The 12,528-nt window shown below is 47.6% G+C and overlaps 1 protein-coding gene across 1 annotated transcript in view; it reads left to right on the forward strand.

The window, feature by feature from the left end:
* Window positions 1-6,785: 6,785 nt before the first annotated feature.
* The window catches only part of SPTAN1 (spectrin alpha, non-erythrocytic 1), a 60,565-nt gene continuing 54,822 nt past the window's right edge, over window positions 6,786-12,528 (forward strand). The window contains exons 1-2 of the mRNA XM_081103921.1: window positions 6,786-6,890; window positions 9,895-9,945. Of these exons, the coding sequence (XP_080960047.1) occupies window positions 9,913-9,945 (33 nt within the window). The 5' untranslated portion in view covers window positions 6,786-6,890; window positions 9,895-9,912. The remainder of the gene's footprint in view (window positions 6,891-9,894; window positions 9,946-12,528) is intronic.

Here is a 12,528-nt window from a genome sequence, read left to right on the forward strand (position 1 = left end):
CGTTGCTGGTATCTGGTTGGTTCAATATGATCACCTTCCTGTGCCTTGAGCTGTTCGGTCACTGGGACGTGGAAGTGCCAAGTCTGGGTACAGAGAAGCAGACATTTTTCCCTTCTTTGCCTTCTTGACCTTTACCTTGGGAAAATCCCCTTTTAAAAAATTATATAGCAGTACCTGATCCTGTTTTATCCAGCAGAAATGGGAAAATTATTAAAGATTTGCAACGTGGACACAATGGAATAAACAGGGGGAGCCTGGGGCTCCATTCACTTTTAGGTTTTGTGGCCTTGGGTAGGCCCCTCACCCTCTGAACCTCACGTCCCCCACCTGCAGAACACAAGTGGACTCGTCGGTACGTCAGTAGGTTTCAAACTGTGTCCCACAGCAGCGTCTCAGCAGTGCTTCCCAGCCTGTGTCAGGGCCACTGACCTCAGCCCGCCTGCAGCCCCAGGGCCAGGTGCCCTTTGCCCTTCCTCTCTTTACCTGAGCGTTACAATTGGCTGCATCTTCTAAGCAGCAGGGCAGGGAACAGGTGGGGAAGCACGGCCTTCGGGGTGTTGGGCGGATGGAGCTCGGCCCTGTAGTCAGCCAGCACATGGAGGCTTTTATGCAAAGTTTCAAAGGGCGTCCCTTTCTTTAAGATACCGCTGCCGTCTGCTGGAACACTGTCCTGTCCATACCTGGAAATCTGTGACGCTGGCCGGCGAACGTGCCAGCTGGAGTTCTTCATGCCGCTCACAGTTCGCGCCTCTTAGTGGGGCCCTAATGGAGCGCCGGGTTCCCCTCTGCCACAGCCTTTTTGCTTTCTGTGCTGGAGGTGTTGGGGGTTCTCTGCAAGGCTGTGTGTGGAAAAGTCCCTCTACCAAACATGAAATGTGAAAAAGCAGTGGACAAGCTGATTCCCAAGGCCTCTGCTACTTTGAATGTGCACCACTCCAGAGAGAGCACTTCCGATATTTGAGTGTTCTGCCTCTAGACGTGTCGAACGTGTTGCACGTGTCATTCAGTGCGTGGTATTCCTAATGGGTTCTTGATGGAAACCCAAGAAGAGGGCATTTGGAGGACAGGTTTTTGATCCTCCCTGATGGTGTCACCTTCAGAGATGGTGACTGCCCATAGATGCAACTCCTGATGGGGAGTAGCATCAGATTCCTTAGAGCAGGATACCAAGGGCTGCATTCTGCTGTTAAATTCAAGTACTCACTTGCCTGCTAGCTCCCTTGCAGGCTTGACCTCATTTCTCAGGCAGAGTGCCCATGTTGTTGGCATATCATTGTCCTACATCATTTTAAAGCAAATGTGATGATGAACTGAAAATTCAAAACCCTACACGTCCCTGAAATAGAGGAATGGAATTCTGGGGATTCTCACCCAGGCACTGAGAGCTTCCCCCCACTTCTCAAGCTTCCTCTGAAGATAGCGGTGACATAATGAAGTTTGGGTGTCTTCTATCTCAGTGCTGGGACACCCCAAAGAGCCCCAGAGCTTCACACGGGTGCCTTATCGGGCCTGCAAATGCATGCCCTTTTGTCTGTTCCACCTAATGAACTTCTGATACTGATTTCCTGTAGTCTTCAGGCCGTTGCTGAATTGACAAAAACACCAATTTTAAAGGAATTTCTCCTCTAGGTTACAGCCAGGCTTCCTTTCTAAAAACAATTACTTTATACAGATGACGTATTCAAGCAGCATTTTTTTCTTAGCTCCTTCAGAACAATTACACTAAATGTACTATGCGATTCTGGACCAGAAAAAGTATCTTCTTGTGTGTTTGTCCTATAAAGGACATTGGGACAATGGCAAAACTTGAATAAGGTCTATATATGTTAGGTAATAATATTGTGTCAACATGCACTTCCTGACTTCTATTATCGTTCTCTGCTTATAAAAATGAATGTTTTCTTCAGAAATAAACATGAAGTACTTGAGGTAAGTGGGCATGGTATCTGCAACTTATTCTCAAATCATTTGGGGCAGGAGTTGAATAAATGCCTAGGCACGTGTGTGTGTGTGCGTGCGCGCGTGTGTACACGTAAGTATGTAATGCATAGAATAATAAAGTACGTGTGGTCAAATGTTAACAAATTGGGGAATCTGGGTGTAGGGTATGAGATTTCATGTTATTTCTGTAACTTTTCTGTAAATGTGAAATTACTTCAAAGTTTAAAGAGAATCTTCCCCCACCCCGCCAAACGCCAAAACAAATGAAAACCAGGCTGACAGTCTAATGAGGCGAGGGAGTCCAGCGCTGGGATCCACAGTGAAGGTTACCTTGAAGCTATCGTCACCCCGCGGAGCGGAGCGTTGACTGTAAACAGGTTTTACAAGGTGCTTCCTATGTAAAGTGAAATAGGTGACTTGGAGAATGGAATGTTAATTCCATGGAGAATGATTTCTGGACTTTCAGGGCCCGATGGTCTGCTGGGAGCTAAAAGTGATGGGAGCTCAGAAGGCAGATCCGTCTCACTAAGGGCAGCTTTTCCCAGAGAATTTTTCTGCAGGATCCTAAAAAAGAGTTCAGTGGTCAAAGAAGTTTGGGAATTATGTACTGTGTACAAGGTCAACGAGGTGAAGTGATAGATGAAACAAGAAGGGCAGAGTTGATAATTGTTGAAAGTGGTGATGGGCATATGGAGGTTCATTGTACTGTTGTTATAAATCTTCCACAATGAAATGTTTTCATTCTAAATAAAAGGAAAAAGTACTTTTTTCTTGCAAGATTTTTTGGTGCCTTACCTGTTGCTTTGAATTGTTAACCACCAAGAGTTTGCAGTGTTACTGCACATGAAACTCCTATTTCCATAGCTTCTCTTGGGCCTAGTATTTCTGGGAATACACTTTTTGAACTGCTTTACTTGGAGGGTATGGTGGGCGAGAAAGTATCTTGAAGAGAGTATTTGACCCAGATACTTAAAAATATTCAAAAAATTTAAAAGGACAAAAAAGTCCAAAAATCCTTTTATTCTAGGACTCTGTGTGCACACCCGCAAATACACAGATATACGAATACAGTTCTCACGTCGACCCAGTTCCCATGTTGTTCTATCACCTGCTATCTTTCAGTGGTATGTATCTCAAATAGTTTTCAAGTCAATCAGTATGAACCGTATCACCAATATAGTCTTGAACTTAAGAATCAGAATGGACCATTTTTTCAGCTGGTGACCAGTTGCAAAAATTTTTAATAAAAATTAAAAAAAAAGTTATAAATAAAAATTATATATATAAATTCTCACCCAAAGATATTTTTCCATTGATTTTAAAAAAATTTTTTCAGAGTGTAAGGGAGGGAGGGAAGGGAGGAGAGAGAAACACCGATGTGAGAGAGACACATTGATTGGTTGCCTCCCACCCAGGTAACATGCCCTTGACATGCCTTTGGTCCACAGGCTGATGCTCTAACCACTTAGAAACACTGGCCAGGGATATATATATCTTGTCCTACTTCCTTAGGGTAAATTCCTAGATGTAACATTGTTTGGTGTCAAATAACATGCAAATTTATATTCTGTTTCATATTGCCAAATTGCTCTTCCAGAAAGTTTCTTCTTAGCATGGGTAAGATCTGTCAGGCAGAAATGAGGTGTGGGTGTGGGGAAAAAGGACATTCTAATTGGAAGCAAAAGCATGTAGCCCTGGTTGGTTTGGCTCAGTGGATGGAGCACTGGCCTGTGGAGTGAGGGGTCCCGAGTTCGATTCCGCTCAGGGGCACATTCCTGAGTTGCGGACTTGGTTCCTGGTGGTGGGTGGTGAGTGTGCGGGATCGATGAATCTCTCATCATTGATGTTTCTATCTCCCTCTCCTTTCCTTTCTGAATTCAATAAAAATATATATATTTAAAAAGCATGTAGTTGGAAAATTTTAAAAACCTGTTTAGGAAGTGGTTAAGCTCAGATCTGGAGAAAAGCATTAAGAAATGGCCCTGGAAAGTAAGTTGAAAGGAGTTTGTGGGTGCTCCACAATCTCTGTTTAGTTAGTTCAGGCGACGCTACTGAAACTACTAAATGAAAACTACTGAAGTTTTGTGAGAAGGTCTGACATGGTTTGAAGACCAGAACATGTGAAAAAAGAAATCATTACGTTTAGCTCATTTCCCAATGTTTGACCTCTTGAACAACTTGAAAAGGTATTGGGACTACGGAGATGCCTAAGCTTAGGGCTCATATCGACTCTTCAGGGAACAGCTGAAACAGAAAAAGGAGCTTAAAATTCAGCCCTACTCCCTGCTTTTCAGGAGGCCAGGAACTATGTGACTAAGGACATGGAGTTGATTGATCACGCTCCTACTGTCCTATGGTGGTGTTTTTTGGTGTGTTTTTTTTCTGAATGAGTGTCTCTCAGACAACAGAGTGCCATTATCTGCTTTGTCATCTCCCTCTTCCCACACCTAGCAGGGTTAGGCATATGGTGAAATTGGTGGGAGGTGGGGTAGGCAGACAATAGAACAGTGAAGAAAGGTTTCTTTAAAATGGCTTATGTCAGTGCCAAATGCTGACTGGGGTGGGTGAGTGAGTGGGAGGTGGAGAGGGCTGGAGATAATGTTTTTGGCCAGGTCTCAGATCAAAGGATCAATTAATCACATCTTAATTTCTGTATCAATACAGTAGCTCTAAGGCCTCCAGTCTGTCTTGCAGCTGGCAAAAACAGCAAATCCTCCATTTCACTATGAGGCCAGAATGGTTTAAAAGAAAAACCCTCCAGCCCTGGCCCATGTGCTCAGTGGTTAGAGCGTCAGCTCCAGCACCAAAGGGTCTCGGGTCTGATTCCTGATCAAGGGCACGTACCTGGGTTTTGGGTTCTGGGGCTCATGCAGGAGGCAACCAATCGATGTGTCTCTTACACAGTTGTTTCTCTCTCCTTCCCTCCCTCCCTTCCACTCTCTCTGAAAAAGCAATGGAAAAAATATCCTCGGGTGAGGATTAACAAAAAGAAAAAGAAAAAAAAAGAAAAACCCTCCCTTTCATAGCTTCTGCCCGTGGCCTTGAGACCTGTACTTTTGCTGGAGCAGGTCTTGGAAGTTTTGGAGAGCTAAGATTGTGTTAGCCATTTTGCACCCAGAGCTGAATATTTTTGTGCAGCTACCCGCTGAAGGAGAGGCTGTGAATGCCATCAGCTGCCCAGGGAGGACTTACTTGGTCTGTTTTCTCCATCGAGAAGATTGCAGGAAATGCCTCTGAGTGCCTACGTTTTTCCTCCAGATTCTGTAAAGCGGCTCCCTGGGTGTGGTCTCTCCTTTTCTTTCCTCTCCGCTCCGATGGAGTATGGGAATAGGATTTTTCCTCACTATCATGGCTACAGCCAGGGCTACTTAGAAACCAGATTGCAGATCCCAAGCACAGGGGAAGAAGCCAGACTGCAGAGGACCAGGAAGCTCAGGGCCGGGCCTGAGCCCAAGTTCTGGTGCTGTGCCCAGTGCCTTTATATTTATTTAAAGAGGAGGGCTGCTTGGTAACTGGGAGGCTTCGGTCTTCCTGAGCTGCAGATCTCCGGGTCTGCTTGACTGCACAGGAATGAGACGCTACTCCCAAGGGCTGCGGCCCCGCCGTCACGCAGTGGGGGTGGGGAAAGGGCGTCCTAAGCCAGGGCTCTGGCTAGTCAGTCTGGCCCTCAAACTGCCAAGACTGTAAAGAACAGAAATTCCAGAAATCCTCTGATTTTTCTTGTCTCCACACCCCAGCATCCACCATCACAATGCCCCCCTTTCCTGTGGAAAGGCAGTATTGAACGCAGACTGTGTAAGAGGAGGTTCTGCCTCTTGATTCAAATCAGCTTTTCCTCTTGCTAGCTGCCTGACCCACCTGCCTGGCCGAGGGTGAGACACCTGCGTGCTCATTTGTAAAACGGTGGAAATAATACCGACCTCATAAAATTACTGCAAAGATTTAAAGAAAGTAAGGGGACACATGCAACGCTTAGCATAGCGTCGGTACATGAGGAAAGTTCAATTAATTGTGGCAGGAAGAACCTTAATGCCTTGTTTAGAAAATACGACTAAATGCATCCTGTTCTACTGGTGACCTGCGAGAAAGCTTTTTATGTGAGAATATCATAAATGGTTAACTCTCCAAATCCTGGAATGACAGATTTTAATTCCAAATTAGTCAACTTTACGTTTTAGTGTTGCATTTGGCCTTTTCTTACCACCTCCTCAAGCCCGGAGCCCCTAAAATCATCCTCCGTCTCTGACCCCAGGCCCCAGCAGCATAGGTTTGACTTGAGTCCGCGGCCCCAGACGTGGCCTGGGACCGTGGGCAGGAGGAGGAGGAGCACACGGTGATCTCACCCTCCGGGGCTGGGCGTCTTTCCGGCCGGGGCGCGCAGCATCCCCAGCCAGACTGCGGCGATGGCCCCGCCCCGCCCTCCGCTGCAGTCCTGGCAGGGCTCCCAGGGGCGGAGGGTGGAGGGGTGGGGCGCAGAGAATCTCTGCAGGGCGGGGAGGGGCAGGACTGCAGGATCCGAGCTGCGGGGACCGGGCGGTAGGAGGCTCTCGGGCCGCCGGGGCGGAGGCAGAGGCTCTCTTGCACCACCGACCCCCACCCCTGGCGCGCGTCCTCCTCCCCCATATTCCGTTGCGCTCCCGCAATCGACTTTCCCCTGCACCGCCGCTTCGGCTCCTTCCGGGAGCGCTCGGCCCTTTCCGTCGAGCGCTCGGCAGGCGAGCCGGCGGGAGCCCCGCCCCCTCTGCTCCGCGGCGCTCGCCCCCGCCCCCCGCGCCGCGCCCGCCCGCAGCCGGAACGCGCGTGGCCGCCTATAAAAGAGGCGGGGCGCGCGCGTCGCCGCCACTACCCGCTGCGGAGCGAACGGCGAGGAGCGGAGGCCACGGAGGCGCGTCGGTCTCTCAGCAACCCCCACAGCCCCACGCACTCGCCGCCCTCACCCGCAGGAGCCGGTGAGAAGGGGGGCGGGGGAGCGCGGGCGGCGGCGGGGCCGAGGGCAGCCGACCCCAGGCCGGGAGTCGGGTCGCCCCCGGGGAGGGGCGGGGCGGGGCCAGCGCGCGGACAGGTGAGCCGGCCTTGCTGCTCCCTCCGCCGGGCGGGGAGCCGGACGAGCCGGTCGCGACCGGCTTGTGGCGCGTGGGCTGCGGGGGAGCCGCCGGGCCGAGTCGGGGCGCCGGCGGTTGGAATGTCATTGACTGGGCGGAGGGGGTGGCGAGGCCGCGGGCCCCACCCGCCCCCCGCCCCAGCCCGGCCGCCGCCCCGCCCTGCCCCATCCGGTTGCGGCAGGTGGGGCGGGGGCTCCCCGTTCCGGAGGGTCGCCGTTCCCTTCCTGCCGCGGCGGGGACCGACCTCTGCGACCCCTTTTCCCAAATCCCGACAAGCAGTGCCGGCCGCCCGTGGACGGAGGAGGAGCCCAGCGTCGGGTGAAGGGCTCTGCGATGTGCATTTCGTCCTGTTGGGCAGTCCTTGGCCTTCCCGACGCAGGAAGGTTCGAGGCTGGCCGCCTCCTGTCTTCCTTTGTAATAAACACTTCTTTCCTACCCGGTTGTGATGTGCTTGTAGGTAACAGCGGCGGCTCTTGCTTTGTGCGAGACCCAAATCAACTGATTTCATAGAGTTTCGTTTTGCTCCCCCCCCCCCTCCCCCGAGACCGGGTTTGTCCAGTATATTATTTGTCAGAAATCCTACAGCCGTGCCGGTGTTGAGTGACAGAGCAGCCTTTTGTTTGAAAGTCGTCCCTGAATTTGATGTTTCCCAAAGAAAATTGCCTTTAAAAATCTCTCTGATGGGCTGGGGACAATGCATTTTAAATCAAGGGCTTGTTCAGGTTGAGGGATGAATGTGTTTTAAATTAAAAGCCTGAGGAGAAAAGAAAAGCTGGGTGGAGATGATGCTTGAACCGCTGCCATACCTTCTTACATCTCTTTTATGTAAGAGATCCTGACACCCGAAGGCCCTTTGTTCTGTCTTCTCCGTGGTATTTTAGAAAAACTCACCGTCATGGCTGTTAGGGGAAGAATGGAAGAGAGACCTTAGGAAGCATTTTCATAATGTGTGGGGAAATTGCGTCGTCATAGCGATTGCACTTTACTAAAACCGAATCTGTCAAAGATGGAAGGGTGGCGGTGTCTGGCAGCCAGGAAACAGCATCTTAAGAATAGCAGAGGGAACACTCGGCTGCACGAAGCCAGGGAGCCCAGGTTCCAGCTCTGCAAACCGGTCATTTATTTTCCCTTTTGTTGCAGCTAAATGTCTTAGATTTTGAAAGGTCACATTGAAGTCAAAGTTTAAAAAAAATGTGCTGCAGTGAGAGCCTCTGAGCCGGAAATTAACAATAAGCCCTTTTTAGTAACGGGGCCAATAATTACTCAAAGGACCTTCAAAGTGTGTTAGCTGTTATCCAGGGACCTAGATGGAGACACGGGGCTCGAAAGGAGGAATTAATTGCTCTGTGCCTGACAGGTGTGAAGCGGTTGGAGTTAGCCATCAGCTGAGGAGCAATCTCTGATGGGCTTCAGGTCTGTGGCAGTGTGTTTTGTAGTCATCTAATGGAGAAATCTGAACTGTCATTGGCTCTAATATGAGCTCATCGAGCAGTCTGGTGAGCAGGTTTATTGAGGTGGTTTTCTCTCCTTTTCCTTACCTGCCTTCATCCCAAAGGGAGGGGCCCACTGCGGATCCTGAGAAGTGGGTGTCAGGAATAGCCCGCAGTGCTGTGCTGTCTGTCCGTCCTTGCTGAACCTGCACCTAAGGCCGGCCTGTGATCCGTCCTCTGTGGGCCAGTGGAGGACTCCACCGGTTCTGCAGCAGCGCTGCTGCAGCTTATCAGCTGTGGCGGGAGTAGGTAGAAGAATGCAGCGTCCTGGTAGCAAGTGCTGACTCCAGGAATGCAGGAGGGACATGCATAGCTGATCACTTGGAGCCAGTGGACTAGGGCAGCTGTTCTTTTTGTTGTTAATCCTCACCCAAGGATATTTTTCCATTGATTTTTTTTTTTAAATATATTTTATTGATTTTTTTACAGAGAGGAAGGGAGAGAGATAGAGAGCTAGAAACATCGATGAGAGAGAAACATCGATCAGCTGCCTCCTGCACATCTCCCACCGGGGATGTGCCCGCAACCCAGGTACATGCCCTTGACCGGAATCGAACCCGGGACCCTTCAGTCCGCAGGCCGACGCTCTATCCACTGAGCCAAACCAGTTTCGGCTATTGATTTTTTTTTTTTAAGGGAGAGTGCAAGAGAGAGGGAAGGACAGAGAGAGAAACATCGATGTGAGAGAAACACATCAATTCGTTACCCCTCCCCCTCCCCATGAGCCTGGGCCTAGGAGGGCCAGGGAGGAGCCTGCAACCAAGGTGTGCCCTTGACTGGAATAGAACCTGGGATCCTTTGGTCGGCAGGCCAACATGCTATCCACTGAGCCAAACCAGCTAGGGCTAGAGCAACTGTTCTACCTCCCTTCCACCTTTTTTGCATATTCCTCTTGTACTTGTTTTCAACAGGAAATAGTATTTTGCGGAGGAAGTGGACCAGTACATTAGGCCCAAGTCAGATCTTTGCAGCTTGAGTTCTTTCTTGTTTCTGACGATGTCGTGAAGTTATGCTATTTCGTTATTGAATGGAAGGGGATTTAGGAATCATCTAGTCCTAGGAGTTTCAGTTCATTGGAACTTTTAGTGTTAAACAGTATATTCGGGAAACTGAGGCCTGAAAGGGGTATGACCTAGGCACGGCATCACATTTAGATAGGAACTGCTAAGACCAGATAACTGTGGTTCTTTTTCCACATATTAAATCCCTGGTGGGGTTTAGAAGGCACTGGGAAAAAATCTGAAATTTTATTTTAACCTGTATTCATATATTTTTAAGGATCTGTTTTCTTTAGTTTGAAATGATTTTGTTCCGTTCGCCCTTAGCAGCTTGTTATCTCGCTCTTCCCCCGCCCTTTTTAGACTCCGCATTCCTCCATCATGTTGTCATCGTTTCGTAAGCGCAGAGTCCAGGTACTTGACCAGCATGCAGGAAATGCGTTGCCTTTTCCGTTTTGCCTGATTTGCAGTGAAGACACGATTGTGTCTAAGCGGTTGAATGATCCAAAGAGAGTGGGGGAAACTGCTTGCATGAGTTTTCTGTTAAAGGTTTTGTTTTGTTTTTTAGGGGTGTTATGTAAACAGAAGTCTTAGTAAATTTATTCTCAAATTTCCAGAGCCTCCTGTTTAAGGCATGAAGATATTATTTCTTATACTAGAGTTTGCATGTAGTGTTTGCTGGTTTGTTTTTTTGATGGTTACTTGGTTCTTAAGAACCAAGAGGCTAAACAGATTATCTTAGATATTTGCAAAAAATAATCTGGAAACATGTAGTAAAAATAATATCTTTACATTTGATAAATATTGTAAACTTGGGTTTGTTTCCTGTTCCCATTGACTTTTCTTTTTTAAAAATATATTTTTATTTCACGGAGGAAAAGAGGGAGAGAGAGATAGAAACATCAGTGATGAGAGAGAATCATTGATTGGCTGCCTCCTGCACACCCCTTACTGGGGATGGAGCCTGAAACTCGGTCTTGTGCCCTTGACCGGAATCTAACCTGGGACCCTTCAGTCCCCAGTCTGACGCTCTATCCACTGAGCCAAACTGGCTAGGACCCCATTGACTTATTTCTTCTGCCACAGTCCTTGTAATGAAATGGAGCTTGCATTTTCTTTTTCTTTTTTTAAAGCTCACTATATATCTGTTGTGTTTGTGTATCGTTTTTGAGTGTTTGCTAAATTGGACCTTTTTCAAAGAGAAAAATGCTTAAATTGTCTTGATATCCCATAAGGAGAAATACAGTTTTTGCAAGTGTCTAGTGATTATGGGTGATAAATCCAAGGCAAGCCTTTTTATAAATCAGACTGGTTGATTATTTAAATGAGGTTTATAAAAATGGGCCACATTATAAATTCCTCCTGTTTTGAGTCTCAGTAACAATATTTTGCACTTAAGTACTTCTCATCTGAATTTTACAGATTAACAGGTAAGTAGCAACAAGGTAATATTTGGGGGGCATGCAAAAGTAAGTTTTTGCAACCTTGCTCTGCGTTTCTGGGTTTTGATGCAATGCAGTATGAAATTTGCTTTCTTAAAGCTAAAGTTCCTGCTTACCACTGCCGAATTCAGCTAATGAGTTGAGATGAATTAATCAATTTGAAGGCTGACATGCTGGTCCACAATCGGATGAAATGTGGTTTAAACAAAGATTTTTTTTTCATGGTTAAAACTCTTAATTTATGTAATATTTACCTCTCTCTGCTTACCATCAGATCTGCCGCTAAAATCTGCAGCTGAGCTGGTTTTTTGGGCTAATTCATTTACTCTGAGAATTAATTGGTATAAAATTTTTAATGGGTGCTAACCAGTTCTTTGGTGGTTTGTTCTGGGGTAGCCCTTCCTTCCACATCCATGGATATCAAGTTCTCTTGCTCTGGAAATGTAAAGTTTGATAAGAAGCTGGCTTTATAAGCCGTAGGAAAAGGGCATTGTCAGTTCTGCACCTTTGAGCTCTGACTAAGCAACAAAAACAAAGCTGATGAATGGTTTCTATGACCTTTTGCTTTGGGTAATGTTTATGAATTTTTCCGTGGAGCCAAATGATCTCTTAATCCTGTTAGTTCCTAAAATCGCTTTCCTTGCAAAACCATATATCTCGTCGTGTCCTGCCGGCAGTCGGAATTCATTTTGTAGTGTTCCAAAGGCCTCTTACATCCGGCACATTGAGCCTGTTGAAATGTCGGCAGCCCCAACACTGTTTTAAAGAGCGACTCCTTTCCTCATCACTACAATTTATGTCCTTCTGAGGTTCCATAGAGAAACTGGCACTGAGGTCTCCCCCTCCCAGATCGGGTGAGGGTGTCCTACACCACTCACTGCAGGTGCCAAGTGTGCAGAGGCCAAAGCATTTGGCCTTTGGTTTGAAAATTTTTGTATCTGCAATCGCTTTTGTTGCTTAATACAGTGTCCGTCCCACCCACTGCTTCCCACCCTCCAAAGACAGCCTTCCCCTGGCACAGTGGGGCATTTGCTTCTGCACATTAGGTTAGAGTTTAAAAATTCTCTAAGCACCAAAAACTGCCCCAAGTAGTGTCTCTTGGCATTTGTCAACAAGACAAAGGTATTAATTAATGGCTAGGCTCTTTAGTAGAACTCCATTTTTAGGTGGCAATGCGTATAAATTTGTTTGATCGGAGGAGCCATTCTTAGGCATATTATATCTTTGGGTTAAACTAGAACATCCTAGCCCAGACTCATATCGTCAGACCCCTCTCTCCCCAGAGATCTAGCAGTTTTGTAAGAACACTGACAGGTGCCAAAACCGGTTTGGCTCAGTGGATAGAGCGTCGGCCTGCGGACTGAAAGGTCCCAGGTTCGATTCCGGTCAAGGGCATGTACCTGGGTTGTGGGCACATCCCCAGTAGGAGATGTGCAGGAGGCAGCTGATCGATGTTTCTCTCTCATCGATGTTTCTAACTATCACTCTCCCTTCCTCTCTGTAAAAAATCAATAAAATATATTAAAAAAAAAAAAAAAAGAACACTGACAGGTTT

The sequence above is a fragment of the Myotis nattereri genome (assembly GCF_964212035.1).
Source record: "Myotis nattereri genome assembly, chromosome: 12".
Taxonomy (NCBI): Eukaryota; Metazoa; Chordata; class Mammalia; order Chiroptera; family Vespertilionidae; genus Myotis; species Myotis nattereri.